Source organism: Anolis sagrei, chromosome 3, assembly GCF_037176765.1.
Source record: "Anolis sagrei isolate rAnoSag1 chromosome 3, rAnoSag1.mat, whole genome shotgun sequence".
In the NCBI taxonomy this organism is placed as follows: domain Eukaryota; kingdom Metazoa; phylum Chordata; class Lepidosauria; order Squamata; family Dactyloidae; genus Anolis; species Anolis sagrei.
Genome location: NC_090023.1, coordinates 9,190,126 through 9,217,881, shown reverse-complemented (window position 1 = coordinate 9,217,881; position 27,756 = coordinate 9,190,126). Strand labels below are relative to the sequence as shown.

Below are 27,756 nucleotides of genomic sequence, written 5' to 3'. Positions count from 1 at the left end.
TGGACTGGATGGCCCATGAGGTCTCTTCCAACTCTTTGATTCTATGATTCTATAGTTAATCTACAATCAAAGAGCACTCTGAACCCGCTCACACTGGATCTGCAGCAAACTTGGCACACTACCTACATGGCCAACTACATGGCTTGGGGGGGGGGGGTGTTTTTAAAATTGGGAATTGTAGTTCACCAACACCAAAAAGGAAGAGAAGGGCAGTCAGAGAGATCTTCAGCCTTCTCTGCCAAAAGTGTTCCTAAGACCATCAGAAATATGTGTTTCTGAGATAGTCGTTGGCAACACCTCTGAAACCCTTGTGACCCCAGGTTCAGAAACACTGCTCAAGAACCATTTAATCCAGGCATGGGCAAACTTTGGCCCACCCTGTGTTTTAGACTTCAATTTGATGTCCAAAACACATGGATGGTCGAAGTGTGCTCATGCTTGATCTAATCCAACCCTGTTCTGCCATGCAGGAAACCCAATCAAAGCCTTCCCAACAGATGACCGTATAACCTCTGTTCCAAAACCTCCAAAAAAGTAGATGATTATGTTCAAAACAGTTTATCCCTATACCCTCTCTCTTTCTCCTTGAGCCACTTTCGAGTGGAGAGAAAAACAGGATATATATAAACATGATAATAAACATAATAATTATCTCATTCACTCACTCTTTATCTCTAAACATTCAAGCTATCTATCAGCTTATAGTGACTCCATAAATATGATATGTTTTCTAAGACAAGGAAAAAGCAAAAAGTCATTTGCCATTCCCTTCTTCTGAAAAGTTAACTACAGCACCTGGAATTGATTGGTGTCTCCCATCCAAGTATCAATCACGTCTGTCCTTACTTAGCTTCTAAGATCAGACAAGATTTGTTATCTTTGGGACATAGCATCACAGAGTTGGAAGAGACCTCGTGTGCCATCCAGTCCAACCCCATTCTGCCAAGAAGCAGGAAAATCGCATTCAAAGCACCCTTGACAGATGGCCATCCAGCCTCTGTTTAAAAGCCTCCAAAGAAGGAGCCTCCACCACACTCCAGAGCAGAGAGTTCCACTGCTGAACAGCTCTCACAGTCAGGAAGTTCTTCCTAATGTTCAGGTGGAATCTCCCTTCTTTCCTGTAGTTTGAAGCCATTGTTCCATTGTGTCCAGCAGAAAACAAGCTTGCTCCCTCCTCTCTATGACTTCCTTTGACATACTTATACATGGCTATCATGCCTCCTCTCATCCTCATTAGTAGAGCAACCCTAAAATGTACTATTCCTGCCACTATTTGGCTTCTCCAAACCATAAACTCCATACTTTGGGGGCAGATCAGACTCATGTGGCTCCGATCCCTATTTCTCCACACTTGCTCCAACATGTAATTTGTTAATTCTATGTAGTTAGGGTGCAGTATAGTACCATGCTGAGATTGATTTCGTTTATTGTGTTCCCCACTTTTCCTATTATATTTCAGACCCTAAATCTGGCTTCCAGTTTTGGTGCCACCATTGTAAACAGGTTCCTTTCTTTCCAACTAAAGCCCTCTGTGGCTTACCATCCTCCCAAAGTACCAAAGGCATGGAAAATGAGTCTCAAATAAAACACAAAGAAGAAGTGCATGTTTCCAAGGGAGGAAGCGCAAGCGCTGTGATAATGAGGCTCTTGTGGGTTTTAGTAAAGCCTCCTTGGACCAAAAAGCCATGAGGGAAGCTGTTTTTGTAGCTGCGCTAAATGCTTCCTGGGAGGGCATTGCATTGTATTGGTCAGAGCACTCGACTGGGGCTTTGGAGAACCAGTTTCCAAAGCATGGAGCTATGAAATGCATTGGTTCACCCTGAGGCTGCCATACTCAGCCTGGCTTGCCTCGCAGGGTTGTTAGGCAGGAAAAGGATCCAAGACTCTATGTTTATTGTTGTTTATTTGTTCAGTCACTTCCGAATCTTGGTGACCTCCTGGACCAGCCCATGCCAGAGCTCCCTGTCGGCCATGGCCACCCCCAGCTCCTTCAAGGTTAGTCCAGTCACTTCAAGGATGCCATCCATCCATCTTGCCCTTGGTCGCCCCTCTTCCTTTTTCCTTCCATTTTCCCCAGCATCACTGCCTTCTCTAATCTTTCCTGTTTTCTCATGATGTGGCCAAAGTACTTCATCTTGGCCTCTACTATCCTTCCCTCCAGTGAGCAGTCGGGCTTTCTTTCCTGGAAGATGGACTGGTTGGATCTTCTCGCAGTCCAAGGCACTCTCAGGACTTTCCTCCAACACCACAGCTCAAAAGCATCTGTCTTCCTTTGCTCAGCCTTCCTTATGGTCCAGCTGTCACATTCATAGGTTACTATGGAGAATACTATTGCTTTTACTATGCGGATCTTCACTGCCAGTGTGATGTCTCTACTCCTCACTATTTTATCAAGATTGGACCTTGCTCTCCTCCCAAGAAGGAAGCGTCTTCTGATTTCCTGGCCATAGTCTGCATCTGCAGTAATCTTTGCACCTAGAAATACAAAGTCTGTCAATGCCTCCATGTTTTCTCCCTCTATTTGCTAGTTATTAATCAGTCTGGTTGCCATAATCTTGGTTTTTTAATTATTTTTTGTCATGTCAGGAGCAACTTGAGAAACCACAAGCCACTTCTGGTGTGAGAGAATTGGCCGTCTGCAAGGACGTTGCCCAGGGGATGCCTGGATGATTTTGATGTTTTTATCATCCTTGTGGGAGGCTTCTCTCATGTTCCCACACGAGGAGCTGGGGCTGATAGAGGGAGCTCATCCGCCTCTCCCCAGATTTGAACCTGCAACCTGTTGGTCTTCAGTCCTGCCGGCACAGGGGTTTAACCTACTGCGCCACCAGGGGCTCCATGGTTTTTTTTATGTTTGATTGCAACTTAGGTTTTGCCCTTTCTTCTTTCACCTTGGTTAGAAGGCTCCTCAGCTCCTCCGCGCTTTTGGCCATCAAAGTGGTATCATCTGCATATCTAAGGTTGTTAATGTTTCTTCCAGCAATTTTCACCCCAGTAAGCCCTGCACGTCACATGATGTGTTTGGCATACAAGTTGAATAGGTTGGGGGAGAGTATACAACACTGCTGCACGCCTTTCCCAATCTTGAACCCGTCTCCTGTTCCGTGGTCAGTTCTGACTGTTGTTACTTGGTCCTTGTACAGATTCCTCAGGAGAGAGACAAGGGGGCTTGGGATGCCCATCGCACCAAGAACTTGCCACAATTTATGATGATCCACACAGTCAAAGGCTTTAGAATAGTCAGTAAAACAGAAATAGATGTTTTTCTGACACTCCCTGCCTTTCTCCATTATCTCTATGTAACTATGACATATGTTACACAATTTTTGTTCCTGGGTCATAAATACCATTTCTTAATTAGTTCTATCATAAAAATGTGGAAAAGGCTTATTATATTGCAAGAACTTTGTTTTTGCAACACATCCTGCAGCACATTTTGCTCTAGTCTTTCAATGAATCTCTCATAGAGCCTCAATCAAATCAATCTAGTTTGTGGTAGCCACAAAAATGAAGTTTCTGGAGTAGAACAAGTACAGTCGTAGTAAGGACCGCACAGTTAAACAGGAAATAACACTTTCAGACAAGGAACAGAAAGCTTTTCAAATTTTATGACATAGTGGGATAGATACTGATGGTTCCCTGCAGACTGAGAGGGACAATATATAAATATACTAGAGGGTTGTTGTAGGTTTTTTCGGGCTATATGGCCATGTTCTAGAGGCATTTTCTCCTGACGTTTCGCCTGCATCTATGGCAAGCATCCTCAGAGGTAGTGAGGTCTGTTGGAAGTAGGAAAAAGTGTTTATATATCTGTGGAATGACCAGGGTGGGACAAAGGACTCTTGTCTGCTGGAGCTAGATGTGAATGTTTCAACTGACCACCGCAATTACCATTTGATGGCCTGGCAGTGCCTGGGACAATCTTTTGTTGAGAGGTGATTAGATGTGCCTGACTGTTTCCCCTCTGTTGTTTTGCTGTTGTAATTTTAGAGTCTTTTTAAATATTGGTAGCCAGATTTTGTTCATCTTCATGGTTTCCTCCTTTCTGTTGAAATTGTCCACATGCTTGTGGATGTCAATGGCTTCTCTGTGTAGTCTGACATGGTGGTTGTGAGAGTGGTCCAGCATTTCTGTGTTCTCAAATAATATGCTGTGTCCAGGTTGGTTCAGGTGCTCTGCTATGGCTGACATCGTGGTTGTGAGAGTGGTCCAGCATTTCTGTGTTGTCAAATACAAAGCACCTGATGAACCAACCTGGACACAGCATATTATTTCAGACAATTTCAACAGAAAGGAGGAAACCAAGAAAATGAACAAAATCTACCAGTATTAAAAAAAACTAAAATTAGAACAGCACAACAACAGAGAGGAAACAAACAAGGACATCTAATCACCTCTCAACAAAAGATTGCTCCAGGCACTGCCAGGCCATCAAATGCTAATCAAGGTGGTCAGTTGAAACATTCACACCTAGCTCCAACAGACAAGAGTCCTTTGTCCCACCCTGGTCATTCCACAGATATATAAACCCATTTTCGTAGTTTCAACAGACCTCACTACCTCTGAGGATGCTTTCCATAGATGCAGGCGAAACGTCAGGAGAGAATGCCTCTAGACCATGGCCATATAGCCCGAAAAAACCTACAACAACCCAGTGATTCCGGCCATGAAAGCCTTCGACTATAAATATAGTAAATAGTAAATAAATAAATAAATGATGTGACTTCCCTACGTTTTGCTTGTTGGTAGTTTAGTGCATAATTGTATACACAAACCAATCTCAGTCCTCTAAAGCAACAGGTAAAGGACTTCAGGGCTGTTTAAGATATTTTCCTAAAGACAAATTCATAGAATATGACGGGTTTTGAAAAAGAAAGATATGTCATTTAAAGGAAGGACAGAGTTGAAAAAGCGTCCAGACTTCAAAGATAACACAGACATTAAAAAAAAAAAACAAACTTGCAAGTTCAGTTGGACATAGAGTGATAAGGGACGAAACACATTGATACAGGCAGTTATGTGTCATGCTTTTTTGATAACACAATGCACTGGAAAATATAATACTTGGTATAACTGAAGAGGGAGGAAAAGAAAGACCACAGATGCCTTAAGTTTGCAAGATCTCAGCAATGATGCAGATGACCTTGGATTGCACCTAGACTAGCATTTCTCAACCTGGGGGTCGGGACCCATGGGGGGGTCATGAGGGGGGTGTCAGAGGGGTCGCTAAAGACCATCAGAAAACACAGTATTTTCTGTTGGTCATGGGGATTCTATGTAGGAAGTTTGGTCCAATTCTGTCATTGGTGGGGTTCAGAATGTTCTTTGATTGTAGGTGAACTATAAATCCCAGCAACTACAACTTAACCAAATGTCAAGGTCTATTTTCCCCAAACCCCAGCAGTGTTCACATTTGGGCATTTTGAGTATTGAGTATTCGTGCCAAGTTTGAGTATTCGTGCCAAGTTTGGTCCAGATCCATCATTGTTTGAGTCCACAGTGCTCTCTAGATGTAAGTATGCTCAGCGCATGGCAGCTTGGTGCACATGTCTGGGTAAGAGAGAGTGTACAAGGCTGGAGGGAGGCTCGTGCCAGCGAGTCCCTACTGTGTGGGAAGTTTGGTTCAATTCTATTGTTGGTAGGATCCAGAATGCTCTTCGATTGTTGGTGAACTATAAATCCCAGCAATTACAACTCCCAAATGCCAAGGTCTATTTTCCCCAAACTCCAGCAGTATTCACATTTGGGCATTTTGAGTATTCGTGCCAAGTTTGGTCCAGATCCATCATTGTTTGAGTCCACAGTGCTCCCTGGATGTAGGTGAACTACAACTCCCAAATTCAAGGTCAATGCCCACCAAACCCTTCTAGTATTTTCTGTTGGTCATGGGAGTTCTGTGTACCAGGTTTGGTTCCATTCCATCATTGGTGGAGTTCGGAATGCTCTTTGATTGTAGGTGAACTATAAATCCCAGCAACTACAACTCCCAAATGTCAAGGTCTATTTTCCCCAAACTCCAGCAGTATTCACATTTGGGCATTTTGAGTATTTGCACCAAGTTTGGTCGAGATCCATCATTGTTTGAGTCCACAGTGCTCCCTGGATGTAGGTGAACTACAACTCCAAAACTAAAGATCAATGCTCACTAAACCCTTCCAGTATTTTCTGTTGGTCATGGGAGTTCTGTGTGCCAAGTTTGGTTCAGTTCCATCGTTGGTGGAGTTCAGAATGTTCCTTGATTGTAGGGTAGCTATAAATCCCAGCAACTACAACTCCCAAATGACAAAATCAATCTTCCCCAACCCCACCAGTATTCAAATTTGGGCGTATTGGGTATTTGTGCCAAATTTGGTCCAGTGAATGAAAATACATCCTGCATATGACAAGCTGGAATGTGTCCAGAGGAGGGCGACTAAAATGATCAAGGGTCTGGAGAACAACCCTTATGAGGAGCGGCTTAAAGAGCTGGGCATGTTTAGCCTTTAGAAGAGAAGGCTGAGTGGAGACATAACGAGGGCCATAGATAAATATGTGAGAGTAAGTCATAGGGAGGAGGCTGTTAGGAGTTGTGGGAGTTGAAGTCCAAAACACACGGAGGGACGAAGTTTGCCCATGCACCCTTGGAAGGACCCTATTGACAGGCTTGTCTTAAGTCAAAGTTGACTACCTTTTTTGTTATTGTGTGCCTTCAAGTTGCTTCCAAGTTATAATGATCTATCAGGCTTTTTTCTATGGCTGAGAGTGCGTGACTTGCTCAAGAATCACCCAGTGGGTTTCCATGGCCAAGTGGAGATTGCACCCCTATTCTCCAGAGTTATTCTCCAATGCTTAAACCACCAACACACAAAATCCCCTAATAATCCAAGTGGAACAATTCCATTACCATCCACCAGGGGGCAGGCTCTGCCACCAACTCCCATGTCTCCCTCTGGAAGGCAGGAAAATCCAACTTTCTCCAAAACTTTTTAACTCACTAGAAGGCTTCTACTGATACACTAGAAAACTGGGATATATTCTTTGAATATGTATGCCTTGTCAGAGTCAAAAACTAACCCTTAATTTGATCTGGCATACATTCTTTATTTTTCTTCCATAAGAACTACAACAGAGGAAGACCAATTTCCTACTAGATGTTGTGTATCCCTTTCCTAAAATCCCAAAATATTAGGGATTTTACTTTTCAGATTTTGGAAAATTTGCATTGGCATAAGTAATCTTTCTCTTTTCTCCCTTTCTTTTCTTCTTCCCTGGATTTCCGTTATACACATTTCCCTCTTTCTTGCTTGCTTGCTTGCTTGCGTTCTCTTCCTTCCTTCCTTCCTTCCTTCCTTCCTTCCTTCCTTCCTTCCTTCCTTCATTCCTTCTTTCCTTCCTTCCTGTCTTTCTTCCTCTCCCTCCTTCCTTTCCCTTCCCTTCCTTTCCTGTCTTTCCGTCCTCCCCTCATGCCTTTACCCCTTCCTTCCTTCCTTCCTTCCTTCCTTCCTTCTGTCCTCCCTCCCTCCCTCCCTCCCTTTTCCCTTCCTCTCCTTTCCCTTTCATGTTTTCCCTCCCCTAACTTTTTCCCCTTCCCTCCTTCCTTCCTTTTTCTTCCTTTCCTTTCTCTTTCTTTCCCCCCTCCCCTCATACCTTTCTCTCCTTCCTTCCTTCCTTCCTTCCTTCCTTCCTTCCTTCCTTCCTTCCTTCCTTCCTCTCACTCCTTCCTCCCTCCCTCCCTTTTCCTTTCCTTTCTCTTTCATGCCTCCCCTCCCCTCATAACTTTTCCCCCTTCCCTCCTCCCTTCCTTTTCCTTCCTGCCTTTCCTTTCTCTTTCTTTCTTTCCCTCCCCTCATAACCTTTCGCCCTTCCCTCCTTCCTTCCCTTCCTTTCGCTTTCTTTCCTCCCCTCCCCTCCTACCTTCCTTCCTTCCTCTCCCTCCTTCCTCCCTCCCTTTTCCCTTTCTTTCTTTTTCTTTCCTTCCTCCCCTCATACCTTTTCCCCTTTCCTTCCTTCCTTCCTTCCTTCCTTCCTTCCTTCCTTCCTTCCTTCCTTCCTTCCTTCCTCTCCTTCCTTCCTTTTCCTTTCCTTTATCTTTCTTTCCTTCCCTCACCTCATACCTTTTCTGTCTTCCTTCCTTCCTTCCTTCCTTCCTTATATCCTCACCCTTCTCTCTCTCTCTCTCTCTCTCTAGCTCTCCCTCCCCTCCCCTTCATACACATATCACAAAGCAACACACTTCCCTCCATTCGTTTTCCAGATATGTGACAGAAGGCCACTTCATCTAGTTACCGCCAATCTGCTTTCTCCCTTTCCTTTCTCTCTCCCCAGGGCTCAAAGGGGATGGTTTAATAAGTTCAAACCTCTCAATTATTTCAGGTTGCACAATGAAAAATATGTGTGCCAAATGTGATCCGGAACTAGCAAGCCATGTGGGAGGCTTTGTGGTACAAACAGGCAAACCAACAAACATAGATACTTTGACTTACAGATAGATAGAAGATAAAGATATGGTATCCAAAGAACTCTCCTCCAAACCCACATTTTTAAAGAGTTGCTTTTCTTCTCATCAGCTTTAATCCAAATATATAGAAACGAGAAACACTCTTGCCATTAATCTTTGAACTTTTGAAGTTTCACAGATGGCTGGATGGCCATCTGTCAGGGGTGATTTGAATGCAATATTCCTGCTTCTTGGCAGGGGGTTGGACTGGATGGCCCATGAGGTCTCTTCCAACTCTTTGATTCTATGATTCTATGACTATTTCTCCATCACTGGGCATTTCTTCTACTAATGATCAGTCTCAACAGCTGGCTACCAACAATGCATTAGTAAGCCCCTTGCTTTCAGTATTTATTGCTGATGTTTATCGGTAGCATCTGTTGTAGAACGCCAATATGCTGATGATAATGTCATCTGTGCAAATTCAGAAGAAAGGCCTACAAGCCACTCTAAACACCTTTGCAGAAGCATACGAGAAGCTCGTCCTCTCATTGAAAATTGAGAAAACCAAAGTGCTCTTCCAGCAGACACCAGCCAATCCCTCTCCAATGCCAGAAATACAGCTTAATTAAAAAATATTGACCATTTCTGCTCCCTTGGCAGCCACCTCTCCACAAAAGTCAACATTGACACTGAAATACAACACCGCCTGAGCTCTGCGAGTGCAGCATTCTTCCAAATGAAGCAGAGAGTGTTTGAGGACCGGGACATCCGTAGGGATATCAAGGTGCTTGTTTATAAAACTATTGTTCTCCCAACCCTGCTATATGCCTGCGAAACGTGGACTGTCTACAGATGTCACATGCAACTCCTGGAACGATTCCATCAATGCTGCCTTTGATAAATCCTGCAAATCTCTTGGGAAGACAGATGGACAAATGTCAGCGTGCTGGAAGAAGTAAAGACCACCAGCATTGAAGCGATGCTCCTCTGCCATCAACTCTGCTGGATCGACTATGTTGTCCGAATGCCCAACCACCGTCCAAAGCAGTTACTCTACTCTGAACTCAAGAACAGAAAACGGAATGTTGGAGGACAGGAAAAGAGATTGAAAGATGGGCTTAAAGCTAACCTGTGGCATAGACACCGAGAACTGGGAAGCCTTGGCCCAAGAGCTCTAACTGGAGATCGGCTGTGACCAGCAGTGCTGCAGAATTCGAAGAGGCAAGAATGGAGGGTGAAAGGGAGAAATGTGCCAAGAGGAAGGCACATCAAGCCAACCCTGACTGGGACCGCCTTCCGCCTGGAAACTGATGTCCTCACTGCAGGAAAGCATGTTGATTGATTGATTTATTTATTTCGCGTATTTCTACCCCGCCCTTCTCAACCCCCGAGGGGGGACTCAGGGCGGCTTACAAAAGGCACAATTCGATGGCAGCATAAACATAACAATGGATAAACCATGTAAACAGCAATTATAACAATTAAGACAGTCAGTATATACATCAAAATCAATAAAAACAATCTAATGCTCAGCGTTCGCCATCTCGGAGTCCGTAAATTCATTCCACATTGTCAAGTACTATCGATCCTGGTCGTCATTGTCCTTATCTATCTGCCAGATTGCCCAAAAGCCTGGTCCCACAACCATGTTTTTAATTTCCTTATGAAAGAGAGGAGGGATGTCGATGACCTAATTTCCCCAGGGATTGAATTCCACAGGTGAGGGGCCACCACCGAGAAGGCCGTGCTCCTCGTCCCCACCAACCTCACTTGTGATAGAGGTGGGGTCGAGAGCAGGGCCTCCCAAGAAGATCTCAAACTTCGAGGTGGGACGTAGAGGGAGATGCGTTCGGACAGGTACGCTGGGCCGGAGCCGTATAGGGTTTTGTAGGTCAAGACCAGCACTTTGAATTGTGCTCGGAACTTGATCGGCAGCCAGTGGAGTTGACATAACAGAGGGGTGGTATGCTCCCTGTATGACGCTCCGGTGACTAATCTGGCTGCCGCCCGCTGGACTAATTGAAGTTTCCGAACAGTCTTCAAAGGCAACCCCACGTAGAGTGCGTTGCAGTAATCTATTCGGGATGTAACAAGATCAAGAATAGGGCTCCACAGCCACCTACGGACCCACGCACAAGACACTACACTTAGAGGACCATCATCCTCGGGCTATGAGGGATCGCCTAAGTAAAGTAATTAAGGGAGTAAGGAAACACGGTGTATGAACGGTATGTAACAAGGGGACGCTAACGTGGGTTGGTGCCCATCCGTTCCCTTGTCCTCTGAATCTTTCCCTCCGAAGATGGGCAGGCCGCCAACTAACAAGACCAATTGCCAAGGGGATCCAGGCAGACATTGCGGGAAAAGAGCCAGGTAGAAATAATAGCTCAAATTTCAATTTGGCAGAAAGATTGCAGGTGCTCATCAGGATGGAATCAAACATTGGAACAGCAGAGATGGTTCATCTCTGCCTCGCATTTTGGCAACCGAACGACAGCTCTAAGATATAATGTCCCCCGTAACCACATAACCCATACTTGTGATTTCATTTAGTGCAGTGGTTCTCAACCTGGGGGTCAGGACCCCTGAGGGGGTCGCGAGGGGGTGTTAGAGGGGTCGCCAAACACCATCAGAAAACACAGTATGTTGTATTGATCATGGGGGTTCTGAGTGGGAAGTTTGGGCCAATTCTATCATTGATGGGGTCCAGAATGCTCTTTGATGGTAGGTGAACTATAAATCCCAGCAACTACAACTCCCAAATGACAAGATCTATTTTCCCCAAACACCACATTTGGGCATATTGAATATTTGTACCAAGTTAGGTCCAGATCCATCATTGTTTGAGTCCACAGTGCTCTCTGGATCTAGGTGAACTACAACTCCCAAACTCAAGGTCAGTGCTCACCAAACCCTTCCAGTATTTTCTGTTAGTCGTGGGACTTCTGTGTGCCAAGTTTGGTTAAATTCCATTGTTGGTGGAGTTCAGAATGCTCTTTGATTTTAGGTGAACTATAAATCCCAGCAACTACAACTCCCAAATGACAAGATCTATTTTCCCCAAACACCACATTTGGGCATATTGAATATTTGTACCAAGTTAGGTCCAGATCCATCATTGTTTGAGTCCACAGTGCTCTCTGGATCTAGGTGAACTACAACTCCCAAACTCAAGGTCAGTGCTCACCAAACCCTTCCAGTATTTTCTGTTAGTCGTGGGACTTCTGTGTGCCAAGTTTGGTTAAATTCCATTGTTGGTGGAGTTCAGAATGCTCTTTGATTTTAGGTGAACTATAAATCCCAGCAACTACAACTCCCAATTAACAAAATCAACCCCTTCACCCAACCCCACTAGTATTCAAATTTGGGTGTATTGGGTATTTGTGCCAAGTTTGGTCCAGTGAATGAAATACATCCTGCATATTGGATATTTACATTACAATCCGTAATAGTAGCAAATTTACGGTTATGAAGCAACAACGAAAATAATATTATGGTTGGGGGTCACCACAACATGAGGATCTGTATTAAGGGGTCGCGGCACTAGGATGGTTGAGAAACACTGATTTAGTGAGTAAACATAATTTGCTAGTAATTTCCACGTCCTCCAGTGCAATCCTATATTATGCTGGGATTTGAGATCAGGAATTTTTACTGGCGTTTGGTTGTTTCCAACTGGATGTGTGTTTGGTTTCAGGTGACTATGATCTAGCTGGAAATATATGGGAAAATCCTAGGGTGCATCCACATTGTAGAATGAATGAAGTTTGACACCACTTGAACTGCTATGGCTGAATTCTAAGGAATCCTGGAATTTTCCATCACCCTTTGGCAGAGACAGTCTTATAAAACTACAACTCCCAGGATTTGATGGCATTGAGCCACAGTAGTGAAACGGCACTCATTCTACAGTGTAGATCAGTGTTTCACAACCTATCTAATGCCCCGACCCCTTAATAATAATAATAATAATAATAATAATAATAATAATAATAACACTTTATTTGTACCCCGCTACCATCTCCCCAAGGGACACGGTGCGGCTTACATGAGGCCGAGCCCGAACACAACAATACAAGTAATTAAAATAAAAACATAAACAGTAAACATATAACATTATCAATAAGACTCTGGTTGCTTCTTTTTGCTTGATGCCTGAACATCAAGCAAAAAGTGGGCGCTAGAAACAACATCATACGAAAGCTGACTGGCACAACCTGGGGATCACAACCAGACACAGTGAAGACATCTGCCCTTGCGCTATGCTACTCTGCTGCTGAGTATGTATGCCCACAGTGTGGAACACATCTCACCACACTAAAACAGTAGATGTAGCTCTTAATGAGACATGCCGCATTATCACAGGGTGCCTGCGCCTTACACCACTGGAGAAATTACACTGCTTAGCCGGTATTGCACCACCTGACATCCGCCGGGATGTAGCAGCCAATAGTGAAAGGACCAAGGCAGAGACATCTCCAGCTCATCCCTTGTTTGGGTATCAGCCAGCATGTCAACGACTTAAATCAAGACATAGTTTTCTTAGATCTACAGAGACATTCACTGGAACACCCCAGCAAGCAAGAGTCCAAAAGTGGCAGGCTCAAACCCAGCACTTCAACCAATGGCTGATACCAAATGAGAGACTCCCTCCTGGGCACACAGAAGACTGGGCGACTTGGAAGGCACTGAACAGACTGCGCTCTGGCACCACAAGATGCAGAGCCAATCTTAAGAAATGGGGCTACAGGGTGGAATCCTCGACATGCGAGTGTGGAGAATAGCAAACCACTGACCACCTGCTATAATACAACCTGAGCCCTGCCACATGCACCATGGAGGACCTTCTTGCGGCAACACCAGAGGCACTCCAAGTGGCCAGATACTGGTCAAAGGACATTTAACCAACTACCAAATTTGCAAAATCTGTGTTTTGTTTTCTTTTTCTTTTTAATCTGTGTGTTTGTTTTGCTCTGTTAGAATTGTAATACAATGGTGTGGTTGCTGATGACACGATAAATAAATCAATAAGACAAAATACAATTAAAAACTGTGGGAAGACCAAATGTAAAATTAAAATTGGAAATAGTGCTGAACGTGGACGAAAGGTGATAGTAGCGTTTGTGGAAAGACATACGAGCAGACCTAAAAAATGTAAAGTGCTTAGAGGGACAAAGTGCTATGGGATCATTAATCCGGGAAGGCACACTGGAACAACCACATCTTCAAGCTCCTCCTGAAGACTGCCAGGGTTGGGGCCTGCCTGATGTCCTTAGGGAGTGAGTTCCAGAGTCGAGGGGCCACTACCGAAAAGGCCCTCTCTCTCGTCCCCACCAATTGCGCCTGCGATGCTGGCAGGATTGAGAGCAGGCCTCTCCAGATTATTGGAGAGATCGTGTGGGTTCGTATACAGAGATGCGGTCACGCAGGCAGGCGGGTCCCAAACCGTTCAGGGCTTTGTAGGTAAGAACCTGCACCTTGAATTGAGACCGGAAAATGAATGGCAGCCAGTGGAGCTGCCATTCAGTTCCTCATGTTGTAGTAACCCCCAACCATAAAATTATATTCATTACTACTTCATAACTGTTATGAATCGTAATGTACATATCTGATATGCAGAATGCATTTTCATTCACTGGACCAAATTTGGCACAAATACCCAATATGCCCCAATTTGAATAATGATGGGGTTGGGAGGGGTATTGATTTTGACATTTGGGAGTTGTGGTTGCTGGGATTTATGGTTCGCCTACAATCAAAGAGCATTCTGAACACAACCAACAATGGAATTGAACCAAACTTGGCACACAGAACTCCCACGACTAACAGGAAATCCTGGAAGGGTTTAGTGGGCATTGACCTTGAGTTTTGGAGTTGTGGTTTACCTACATCCAGAGAGCACTGTGGACTCAAACAGTAATGGATTTGGACCAATCATGGCACGAATCCTCAATATGCCCAAATGTGAACACTGGTGGAGTTTGGGCAAAATAGACCTTGACATTTGTGGGTTGTAGTTGCTGGGATTTATAGTTCACCTGCAACCGAAGAGCATTCTGAACCCCACCAATGATAGAATTGGGCCAAACTTCCCACTTAGAACCCCCATGACCAATACAACATACTGTGTTTTCTGATGGTGTTTGGCGACCCCTCTAACACCCCCTCGCGACCCCCTCAGGGGTCCTGACCCCCAGGTTGAGAACCACTGCACTAAATGAAATCACAAGTATGGGTTATGTGGTTACACAAAACCTCCATGACCAACAGAAAATACTGTATTTTCTGATGGTCTTTGGTAACCTCTTTGATACCCCCTTGTGGTCTCCCCCCCAGGGGAGCCAACTCCCAGGTTGAGAAACACTGTCCTAGAAGACATACATGGAGTTTCTTATTCCTCATCTTGACTACTTCAACTGATTTTGGAGAGGTTAAGACTAATACCGCTACCTGGATGGAAGTCCATCAAGGAGGAATCTTAGAGATCTCCAGATAGACCTAAGGATGGAACCCAGACCCAAAGGAGAGCAAAGGAAGTGGCATATTATTCCTAAGTTTGGTGTTACCTTTTGCCACAAAGACTCCCTGGAGGCCAAGGAGGAGCAGGCCGCCACGAACCAACAATTCCCCACTTGTCCTTGGTGCAAATCGTGGCAGCTGATTCCATCCACAAAGAGGTGGGGATCCTCACAGATATCCTGGAAGAAGAGAAGGGAAAAAAACCAAGATGAGCCAGAACAGGAAAAAACACTTTTTGCAAAAACATCTCGTTCCCTCAAAGGATTGTCGGCCCTCAGCATTTGCAATTTTGATTCATGTGGATTTGATTAAACAGTTATCTCTTGGAATCTCTAGTTTATCCAGTGCAATTCTGTGATCAATAATCCGCCTGAAGTTGATCATGGTGTCATGCTGGATGAGATAGGATGCATCAACACTGTAGAATTAATGCAGTTTGATACCACTTTGACTCAAGGCTATGACACCACCATTCTTTGGTAAAGAAGACTAAAGACTTCGTAAAACTATAACCCCCAATGATTCCATCAAATTCAGCCATGGCAGTTAAAGTGGTGTGGAACTACATTAAATTCTGCAATGTAGACACATCCTTTGAGATTCCTAAAGAGAACAAAACTCATACTGGACTAAAGACTACTAAATCTGAAGGATGCTAGAAGATTCCTCCTTTATGTTTGTCTGTTCCCAAATTAATCGTATATATAATAGGGTTGAAAGTGTGCTGGTATGGCTGTACCGGGAGCTCCAAATGTATTTGCTTTGTATTAAATGTTTGCTTGCAGTCCAAGGTTTCAAGGAGTCTGCAGAAAGGTGGCTTCCTTTGGTTGCAGTCATACGACAAGTCACCTGTCCATCATCGTTAAGTTTTGGTTCCGCCCCTTGCTCAGGGCAATTGGGAAGGGAAGGGAGCCATTTTTAGTTAGTCTCAGCAAGGAAAACTAATGTACAGGACGTGTGCAAGCTTCACCTGTACAAAAGCTTCAACCCTTAAGACTTTCCGGGGGGAAAACAGTCTTAAGAGCATCCAAGACCTTCCGGAGGAGAACAGTCTTAAGAATCTCCAAAGATTTCCAGGGAAACAGCCCTAAAGACCAAAGAACTCCAGCTGGAGAACATCTAAGCCTTTCCTGGTAGGTCCACTCGGCATTCGAGAAGCAGTTCGACCTGGTAGCGGAGCCCACATCAGTAAGGGTTAGATTAAAGGTAAAGGTAAAGGTAAAGGTAGTCCCCTGACATTAAGTCCAGTCATGTCTGACTCTGGGGTGTGGTGCTCATCTCCATTTCTAAGCCGAAGAGCCAGTGTTGTCCGTAGACACCTCCAAGGTCATGTGGCCGGCATGACTGCATAGAGCGCCATTACCTTCCCGCCGGAGCGGTACCTATTGATCTACTCACATTTGCATGTTTTCGAACTGCTAGGTTGGCAGAAGCTAGGGCTGACAGTGGCAGCTCACGCCGCACCCCGGAATCGAACCTGCGACCTTTCGATCAACAGTGCTTTAACCCACTGCGCCACCGGGGGCTCCCAAGGGTTAGATTACAGGACCAAATTAGTCCAAGGTAGAGTTCAGCAAAGTCCATAAAATAAAGTCCACACTTCTCTAACAAAGTCCAGAGAACCAGGAAACGTTGATCCAAGACATGAGTATGTAATCACAAGAGACAAAAACCAAACCAAGAAACAAGAAATACTTAAGCATGAATCTTCTAAGCAAGGCTTCCATGAAGCAAGGACAGGAACTTAGCAGGATTCTAATTGATGCTTCATCTGGCTACATTTCCCATACTTTGAACTTTTATCCCCTTGTTAAACTATTCCAAGCACTCAGGAACTGGTTTCGCTTTGCTTGGGTGACCCTTATCTTTTTCTGTCGGAGCCTGGCAGAACGCCGAAGGCATTGCTCGACCTGTCTGTTTTGACTAATCTCCTCCCGTCTATCTATATGCTCATTAGTTTCTCCAGGTGCCGAGTTATTTTCAAGCCCCAAATCCTGGGAACTCTCTGGGAGCAATTCAGGGAGTAAACCATCATCCGTATACCCCGTAGGGACATTCTCATGGGAAACTACACTTGGAACAGGTGTCTCTATGTCATTCTCTGCATCAATATCACTGACCAAACCATTGCCATCTTGAACCTCATTAACATCATTCCCCAAATCCAAATCACCCTGATCCTGAAACACAATCACAGGCTGAACTCCAACAGATTAATACTATTGATGCCTCTATAATTTTAGACAGCAATGCAAAAATGAAAATACTCCATAAATCTCTGGAAGATATAGGAGATAATACCGAAATATAAAATATCTTTCATATCAGAATGTTCTTTATTAGGAACATTTGACAATCAAAATAAAATGCCAACACGAGAAGATCCCATCATTATAATAGCAGTGGATGTGGCTCTTAATGAGACATGCCGCATTATCACAGGGTGTCTGCGCCCCACACCACTGGAGAAATCACACTGCTTAGCTGGTATTGCACCACCTGACATCCGCCGGGAAGTAGCAGCCAATAGTGAAAGGACCAAGGCAGAGACATCTCCAGCTCATCCCCTGTTTGGGTATCAGCCAGCACGTCAATGACTTAAATCAAGACATAGCTTTCTTAGATCTACAGAGACACTCGCTGGAACACCTCAGCAAGCGAGAGTCCAAAAGTGGCAGGCTCAAACCCAGAACCTCAACCAATGGCTGATACCCAATGAGAGACTCCCCCCTGGGCACACAGAAGACTGGGCAACTTGGAAGGCGCTGAACAGACTGCGCTCTGACACACGAGGTGCAGAGCCAACCTTCAGAAATGGGGCTACAAAGTGGAATCCACGACATGCGAGTGTGGAGAGGAGCAAACCACTGACCACCTGCTGCAATACAACCTGAGCCCTGCCACATGCACAAGGGAGGACCTTCTTGCAGCAACACCAGAAGCACTCCAAGTGGCCAGATACTGGTCAAAGGACATTACAAATGTTGTATTCTGTCTGTTTGTTTGCTTTGTTCTGTTAGGAATGTAATATAATTGACTGGCTGCCCTGACACGACAAATAAATAAATAAATAAATAAATAGCAGCAAGACTTGTGCAAATATGCACAAATCTGGAAGAATGAAGAAATTTCAAAAATTGGGTAACAAAAAAACCTTTGCAATGGTAGAAATTAATATATTAACTATGTTTCTGAGAGGTAAGGTTTTATGGAGATTTTGATCAAATTTTTAAATGACAATGGAGAAAAAATAGAACAAATTAAAGTTTTAAAAAGAAAAAAAATCACAACAAATTACTGTTCATAATGCAACTCACACTTTATTTAACCAAATATATGCTCTTCTAGTAAGAAAGAAGTAATCTCTTCTGAAATTAGTATATTTATTATTTGGAGTTAGGCAGTAGAGATGTTAGTTAGTCTATTTTTAGTGTACAAGTTAGTGATAGTATCAGTGTTAGTTAGCTAAATGGATATCTGCATAGACTTTATGAATTGTCGATTTCTTTTGTAAAGTGTGTCTATCTGTAACGTGTCTTATTATATTGAAAATAAAAGTTAAAAAAAACCAAGAAAACTCTGGAAGTCAGCTTTTGGCACAGCAAGGAAACATCATCTTGGCTCATAGCAAGGAACATCTGCTTAGAAAAACAGGGAACCACAAATCACAATTTGACCTTTCTTCTTTTGGCAAAAGGAAGCTGAAAAATATCACTTAAAATGAAAATTGTTTTAAACTCTTGGATAGTAAAAGGGGATTCTGTACTAGAAAAGGAATGCAGGTTGCTGTAGGCTTTTTTGGGCTGTATGGCCATGTTCTAGAAGCATTTTCTCCTGACATTTTGCCTGCATCTGTGGCAAGCATCCTCAGAGGTTATGCATGCTCACAACCTCTGAGGATGCTTTGCCACAGATGCAGGTGAAACGTCAGGAGAGAATGTTTCTAGAACATGGTCATACAGCCCGCAAAACCTACAACAACCCAAATAGATAGATAGAAGATAGATATATGGCATACAGAGATCTCTCCTCCAACTCCACATTTATAAAAAGTTGCTTTTCTTCTCATCAGCTTTAACATGTCTAACCCTTTAATAATTTGTATCAATTTCCTATATGAAGTGTATAAACTGCTTCTTGCATGTATCAAAACATATCTTGAAGGCAGCTACCTCCCTGTGACCCTGTTTGCATAATCTCTTGGGAACCGGGACATTGGCCAAATCCCTCCAGCTATTTCCCAAGCCAGATAACTATCAGATTCATTGTGTATTTGCAAAGCTAGATGATTTTCTTTACTAGTCAGATAAGCTCAGGATGTTCAAGCAGCAACCTGAGAGTCTGCTGCTCCCATGGAAGAGGGAGCCAAGAGTATGTGTATTGATTAACTTTCTATTGTTGTTGTTTATTTGTTCAGTCACTTCCAACTCTTCATGACCACTGGAGAATTTTATTTATTTATTTATTTATTTATTTTGGGTACTTCAACCCCTCCCTTCTCAACCCCCTAAGGGGGACTCAGGGCGGCTTCCAGCATATGTTGATGCCTACAATTCACACAATAAAATACATCATAACAGTAATTATAACAATTAAAACATTACATTAATACAATAAAAATACAATAAAACCCAGCCTGGTGGCCATCGTTTTGCCAAGTCCGTTAATAAATTCATTCCGCTTATCATAGTCCGTTTCCAAAGCTTTATTGTCCATTGTCAGTCTGCCAGATTACCCAAGGCCTAGTCCCATATCCATGTTTTTAATTTCCTTCTGAAAGAGAGGAGGGATGACGATGATCTAATTTCCCTGGGGAGTGAATTCCACAAGCGGGGGGCCAACACCAAGAAGGCCCTGTCCCTCATCCCCACCAATCTCGTTTGTGACAAGGGCAGGGCCGAGAGCAGGGCCCCTCCAGAAGATCTTAAATTCCTAGGTAGGAGATACGTTCGGACAGATACACTGTTTAGTCAGTATTGTACCATCTGACATCTGCCAGGAAGTAGCAACCACTAGTGAAAGGACCAAGGCAGTGACATCTCCGGCCCATCCTCTTTTTGGGTATCAGCCAGCACGCCAATGACTTAAATCAAGAAATAGTTTTCTAAGATCTACAGAGACACTCGCTGGAACACCTCAGCAAGCGAGAGTTCAAAAGTGGCAGGCTCAAACCCAGAACCTCAATCAATGGCTGATACCAAATGAGAGACTCCCCGCTGGGCACACAGAAAACTGGGCGACTTGGAAGGCGCTGAACAGACTGCGCTCTGGCACCACAAGATGCAGAGCCAACCTTACAAAATGGGGCCACAAAGTGGAGTCCATGATTAGCGAGTGTGGAGAAGAGCAAACCAGAGACCACCTACTGCAATGCAACCTGAGCCCTGCCACATGCACAATGGAGGACCTCCTTGCAGCAACACCAGAGGCACTCCAAGTGGCCAGATATTGGTCAAAGACATTTAATCCACTACCAAGCTTGCAAACTCTGTGTCTTTTGGATGTTTGTTTGTTTTGTTTGGTTAGAAATATAATACAATGGTCTGATTGCCCCTGACACGATAAATAAGCCCTCCAGGTGTTTTGGATTTCAACTCCCACAATTCCTAACACCCTCAGGCCCCTTCCTTTCCCCCCTCAGCCACTTAAGTTTGCCCATGCCTGGTGTAGATGCACCCTTAGTTTGCAGTAAGTGTCTGATGCCTCCTAGATTTTGTGCATGTATGGAGATAATTTTACACCTCAGCAAGCGAGAATCCAAAAGTGGCAGGATCAAACCCAGAACCTCAACCAATGGCTGATACCAAATGAGAGACTCCCCCCTGGGCACACAGAAGACTGGGCGACTTGGAAGACGCTGAACAGACTGCGCTCTGGCACCACGAGATGCAGAGCCAACCTCAAGAAATGGGGCTACAAAGTGGAATCCAAGACATGCGAGTGTGGAGAAGAGCAAACCACAGACCACCTACTGCAATGCACCCTGAGCCCTGCCACATGCACAATGGAGGACCTTCTTGCAGCAACACCAGAGGCACTCCAAGTTGCTAGAAACTGGTCAAAGGACATTTAATAGAATACCAAGTCTGCAAATTTTGTGTTTTGTTTGTTTGTCTGTCTGTTTTTTTAATGCAATACAACTGTTTTGGTTCGCTCCTGACACGATAAATAAAATAAATGACCTCATGGACCAGCACACATCGGAGCTCCATGTTGCTGCCGCCACCAGCTCCTTCAACGTCATTCCAGTCACTTCAAGGATAACATCTATACTTTCTATACTTCCTATGCTGACAGCCAAGTCCTTGATTGATGAAGATCAGCTCCTTTGTCTTGCATGGAACTAGACATTTGAGTTAATAAAAAACTCATCAGCATATCTGTACCATTGTTTTCTCTTGGGGTTACAACCTCTCAGGAGGCATCTCTACAGCTAGTTGGCTCCTCATGCAGACCAATCCCCAGCTGCTATCCTTCCTTCCCACGCTGGGAATGCCTGCCTGGAGGCTGTGATGTCAAGGGAATCCCCAGCCAATGCCGGCTCAGATCTTAGTCAGCCTCTTAGCCAATCAGGAGGGGAAACGGGAAGTCTGAATAGCTATCAGAACTGTATAAGGCAGTGATTCTCAACCTGGGGTCCCCAGATGTTTTTGGCCTTCAACTCCCAGAAATCCTAACAGCTGGTAAACTGGCTGGGATTTCTGGGAGTTGTAGGCCAGGTTGAGACCCCAGGTTGAGAACCACTGGTATAAGGTGTCTTGCATATTTATGTTTTGAAACAAATTGATTTTAATGTATTGTCGAAGGCTTTCATGGCTGGAATCACTAGGTTCTTGTGGGTTTTTTCGGGCTATATGGCCATATTCTAGAAGCATTTTCTCCTGACGTTTCGCCTGCATCTATGGCAAGCATCCTCAGAGGTAGTGAGGTCTGCTGGAATTAGGAAAATAGGTTTATATATCTGTGGAATGACTGGGGTGGGGCAAAGAGCTCTTCTCTGCTGGAGCTAGGTGTGAATCTTTTAACTGACCACCTTCATTAGCATTGAAAGGCTTGGCTGAGCCTGGGGGAATCTTTTGTTGAGAGGTGTTCAGATGTGCCTGGTTGTTTCCTCTCTGCTGTGAATGCTACGTTCAGCAAAGGACAAGAGGGATCCTCTCATCTCTGCAGGAGTCTACCGTATACCATGCAGCTGTGGACAAGTCTACATAGGAACCACCAAACGCAGCATTGCCCAGACACGAATCAAGGAACATGAAAGGCACTGCAGACTCCTTCAACCAGAGAAGTCAGCCATAGCAGAGCACCTGAGGAACCAACCTGGACACAGCGTATTATTTGAGAACACAGAAATGCTGGACCACTCCAACAACCACCATGTCAGACTACACAGAGAAGCCATTGAAATCCACAAGCATGTGGACAATTTCAACAGAAAGGAGGAAACCATGCAAATGAACAAAATCTGGCTACCAGTATTAAAAACTCAAAAATTACAACAGCAAAACAGCAGAGAGGAAACAACCAGGCACATCTTAACACCTCTCAACAAAAGATTCCCCCAGGCTCAGCCAAGCCTTTCAATGCTAATGAAGGTGGTCAATTAAAACATTCACACCTAGCTCCAGCAGAGAAGAGCTCTTTGCCCCACCCCAGTCATTCCACAGACATATAAACCCATTTTCCTAATTCCAACAGACCTCACTACCTCTGAGGATGCTTGCCATAGATGCAGGCGAAACGTCAGGAGAAAATGCTTCTAGAACATTTATTTATTTATTTATTTACAGTTCTTATATTCCGCCCTTCTCACCCCGCAGGGGGCTCAGAGCAGATTACAGTAAACACATATATGGCCAACATTCAATGCCAGTTTGACAAACAACATTTAACAGACAAAGGCTATTTAACTTTTTTTCTGGCCGCCAGGGGAGCTGCTGCTTTTCATCGTCCATCAACGACACCGATGAAGTTCTTCCGCATTCCACATTCCCTGGAGTCTTCTTTATGACCTCATAAATTAGTTAAATTTAGCCTCCCACACAAGGTGGTACCTTATTTTCCTACTTGACAGATGCAACTGTCTTTCGGGTTGCAAAGGTCGACAACGGGCTACACAATGGCTGGACACCCACTCCAGCCCGGGCTGGCTTCGAACTCATGACCTTTTGGTCAGAGTGATCTTAATGCAGCTGACACTCAGCCTGCTGCGCCACAATCCCGATGGAAACATGGCCATATAGCCCGAAAAAACCCACAAGAACCTATTAAATTAAACAACCAGGCACATCTTAACACCTCTCAACAAAAGATTCCCCCAGGCTCAGCCAAGCCTTTCAATGCTAATGAAGGTGGTCAGTTAAAACATTCACACCTAGCTCCAGCAGAGAAGAGCTCTTTGCCCCACCCCAGTCATTCCACAGATATATAAACCCATTTTCCTAATTCCAGCAGACCTCACTACCTCTGAGGATGCTTGCCATAGATGCAGGCGAAACGTCAGGAGAAAATGCTTCTAGAACATGGCCATATAGCCCGAAAAAACCCACAAGAACCTATTAAATTAAACAACGAGGCACATCTTAACACCTCTCAACAAAAGATTCCCCCAGGCTCAGCCAAGCCTTTCAATGCTAATGAAGGTGGTCAGTTAAAACATTCACACCTAGCTCCAGCAGAGAAGAGCTCTTTGCCCTACCCCAGTCATTCCACAGATATATAAACCCATTTTCCTAATTCCAACAGACCTCACTACCTCTGAGGATGCTTGCCATAAATGCAGGCGAAACGTCAGGAGAAAATGCTTCTAGAACATGGCCATATAGCCCGAAAAAACCCACAAGAACCTAGTAAATTGATTTTACTTGTATCCTTTTAGGCCAAATCATAATAAAACCGCTATGGCTTGTCCTCAACCTGGTGAGTTTGTTTCTCTATCCTGGCCTATCTGGTTTAGCTTATGCTCGCCAGGCATGGACTCTCTAACAGCGGTCCAAGCTAAATCACTACAACTTGATGGCAGTTAATAACAACAAAACCAAAGCTGTACATTTATTGAGTTACACAGTTAGGAAACTGAACTGGGAGACATTGAACCAAAGCTGGGAGACAGCTTCCAAAGCACTGGAGTCATTCCAAGTTTTGCTTAGCAGCTTTTGAGATCCAAACCAGATGCCCTACATGGTCAAGAGGGAAATGCACATAGAAAACAGATTGCCTCTAGCTTTGCCCAAGGAAATTAAATACACTCCCTCCTTTTTGGGGTCAATAAGAGGCTTGCTTGTTTACAAGATGCTGCATATCCCGGAATAAGAGCAAGCCCTAAGAGAATGGATGGTATATTGCATTTGGGATGCTCAGTGAAGCAGGACTGTTTTGCATCAGGGATGATTTGCAGCAAACAGACTTGACTGGTGCCGGCCACCAACACGGATTTGATTTGGAGCAGCGTTGACCAAACATTGCCAAGCAATGATGTCCAAGCCTTGGCAGACAAGATGAGCACATTGGATGGGGACAGGCAGACATTTCTATTTCATGCACCTGAACCTGCAGGTTTGACAACAGTATATGTGAACGGAATTTAGGAGACTTAATAGGCCATGAGATGTCAAAAACATGATGGAAGCTAAGAAAGTCAAGGCGATTCTAGGCTGCATCACAGAATCATACGAGGGTTGAATGAAAAGTAATGCCTCCACATTCGTAACTCCTCAATAGATGGCAGTACTGGTATGTGGCAGGTACTGGCCGGTTCAGTAGACTCTCCTCTACAGTTCCATTTTGGCGGGAAGCTTTAGCATTGAACAGTTGTGTTGTTAAAGTGCAAAGTATGGAACCCTGCGTTGATGGTTGGTCAGTGCAACTTAAGCAACATGCGGTCATTGAGCGACTAAAATGGTAAAAGGTCTGGAGAACAAGCCCTATGAGGAGCGGCTTAAGGAGCTGGGCATGTTTAGCCTCAAGAAGAGAAGGCTGAGAGGGGATATGATAGCCATGTATAAATATGTGAGAGGAAGCCACAGGGAGGAGGGAGCAAGCTTGTTTTCTGCTTCCCTGGAGACTAGGACGCAATGGAACAATGGCTTCAAACTACATGAGAGGAGATTCCATCTGAACATGAGGAAGAACTTCCTGACTGTGAGAGCCGTTCAGCAGTGGAACTCTCTGCCCCGGAGTGTGGTGGAGGCTCCTTCTTTGGAGGCTTTTAAGCAGAGGCTGGATGGCCATCTGTCAGGGGTGATTTGAATGCAATATTCCTGCTTCTTGGCAGAATGGGGTTGGACTGGATGGCCCATGAGGTCTCTTCCAACTCTTTGATTCTATGATTCTTGACAGTAGAAGGTGTCACCCCAAAAGAGATTCATCAGAGAATGCAAGCTGTTTATGGTGATTGTGTTGATGTGAGTACTGTGCGTCGTTGAGCAAGTAAGTTTAAAGATCTCAGTTCTTGTGGGTTTTTTCGGGCTATATGGCCATGTTCTAGAGGCATTTCTCCTGACGTTTCGCCTGCATCTATGGCAGGCATCCTCAGAGGGTGAGGTCTGGAGCTGGGAAAAAAGAGGGTTTATATATCTGTGGAAAGACCAGGGTGAGACAAAAGGCTTTTGTAAGATGGGCTAGGTGTGAATCTTTTCAATTGACCACCTTGATTAGCATACAATGGGCTGACTGTGCCTGGAGCAAACTCTTAATGAAAGGTGATTAGATGTCCCTGCCTGTTTTTCTCTCTGTTGTTTTAATTTTAGAATTTTTTAAAACTGGTAGCCAAATTTTGTTCATTTTCATGGTTTCTTCCTTTCTGTTGAAATTGTCCACATGTTTGTGGATTTCAATGGCTTCTCTGTGTAGCCTGACATGGTGGTTGTGAGAGTGGTCCAGCATTTTTGTGTTCTCAAATAAAATGCTGTGTCCAGGTTGGTTCATCAGGTGCTCTGCTATGGCTGATTTCTCTGGTTGGAGTAGTCTGCAGTGCCTTTCGTGTTCCTGGATTCTTGTTTGGGCGCTGCGTTTGGTGGTCCCTATGTAGACTTGTCCACAGCTGCATGGTACACGGTAGACTCCTGCAGAGGTGAGAGGATCCCTCTTGTCCTTTGCTGAACGTAGCATTTGTTGAATTTTCTTGGTGGGTTTGTAGATAGTTTGTATGTTGTGTTTCCTCATCAGCTTCCCTATGCGGTCAGTGGTTCCCTTGATATATGGCAGGAACACTTTTCCTCTGGGTGGATCTTCATCTTTACTCTTGTGGCTTGTTCTTGGTCTTGCAGCTCTTCTGATGTCTGAGGTGGAGTATCCATTGGCCTGTAGAGCCCAGTTGAGGTGGTTCAGTTCATCTTGGAGGAGGTGGGGTTCACAGATTCTTTTTGCACGGTCTGCCAAGGCTTTGATGGTGCTCCTTTTTTGACTTGGGTGATGGTTGGAGTTTTTATGTAGATATCTATCTGTGTGTGTGGGTTTTCTGTAGACGGTGTGACCCAATTGTTGATCTGGTTTGCGGATGACTAGGACATCTAGAAAAGGCAGTCTTCCTTCCTTTTCTTTTTCCATAGTGAACTGGATGTTAGGGTGGATGCTGTTAAGATGTTCCAGGAACCTGTTGAGTTCTTCTTCTCCATGGCTCCAAATGGTGAAAGTGTCATCCACATATCTGAACCATATAGTGGGCTTTTTGGTTGCTGTTTCAAGAGCTTGTTTTTCAAAGTGTTCCATGTAGAAGTTAGCTATGACTGGGCTGAGAGGGCTCCCCATAGCTACTCCATCTTTCTGTTCGTAGAATTCATTGTCCCACTGAAAATAGCTGGTGGTGAGGCAATGGTGAAACAGCGCCGTGATGTCTTCTGGGAACCTCTGGTTGATGAGTGCCATGGTGTCTGCAACTGGGACCATGGTAAATAGAGACACCACATCGAAGCTGATCAGTTTGTCGTTTGTGTTTAGCTGGAGATTGCTGATTTTTTCAATGAAGTGGGCTGAGTCCTTGATGTAGTGTGTTGTGAGCCCAATGTGGCTTTGTAACTGTGCAGCAAGAAATTTGGCTAAGTCATATGTGGGGGACCCAATGGCACTCACGATTGGTCTGAGTGGGGTGGAGTCCTTGTGGATTTTGGGGAGTCCATAAAGCCTGGGTGGAAGGGCTTCCGATTTGCATAGCTGTTGTCGTATGTCGAAGTTGATGGAGGAGTTTTTAATTAGAGTGTTGGTTTTTCTGGTTACTTTGGAAGTTGGGTCTTGCTTAAGTTTTCTGTATATGGTAGGGTCCAGGAGTTTTCTGATCTTCTCCTTGTATTGCTCTGTATGCATGATGACTGTGGCATTCCCCTTGTCTGCTGGCAGAATGAGGATATCAGGATCTGAATTTAGGTCTCGAATGGCTTCTCTTTCCTTCCTAGTAATGTTACTGGAGGGGAGTTTTGCCTTTTTCAGGATCCTTGCTGCTTCCGCTCGTACTTCTTCTGCTTCTTCCTCTGGTAGGCGGTAAATTGCTGATTCGACATTGGCAATGATGTTTTCTACTGGGATCCTGGTGGAGGTTACAGCAAAGTTTCCTCCTTTCGCTAGTATGGATACTTGGTCTTCAGAGAGTTGTCTGTCTGTCAGGTTGATGATGGTCCGTGATGTATCCAGTTCTGGTTTCGGCTGTTGCTTTTGTCGTTTGTGGAATTTTCTCTCTTAAGAGAGAGAATCCACACCATCCGCAAAGAACTCGCAAACACAGACAAGGAACTGCTGCATCTGCATATCAATATCAGCCAGAAGATGAATTCCCAGGACTGGGACAAAATAGACAGTCTCACTTACAGGAAAATGGAGAAGAATAT

General features: G+C 44.4%; 1 protein-coding gene across 1 annotated transcript in view; it reads right to left on the bottom strand.

The window, feature by feature from the left end:
- CAPN5 (calpain 5) overlaps positions 1 to 27,756 on the bottom strand; it is a 141,460-nt gene that overhangs the window by 44,421 nt on the left and 69,283 nt on the right. The window contains exon 3 of the mRNA XM_060771240.2: positions 14,986 to 15,117. Coding sequence (XP_060627223.2) covers positions 14,986 to 15,117 — 132 coding nt within the window. The remainder of the gene's footprint in view (positions 1 to 14,985; positions 15,118 to 27,756) is intronic.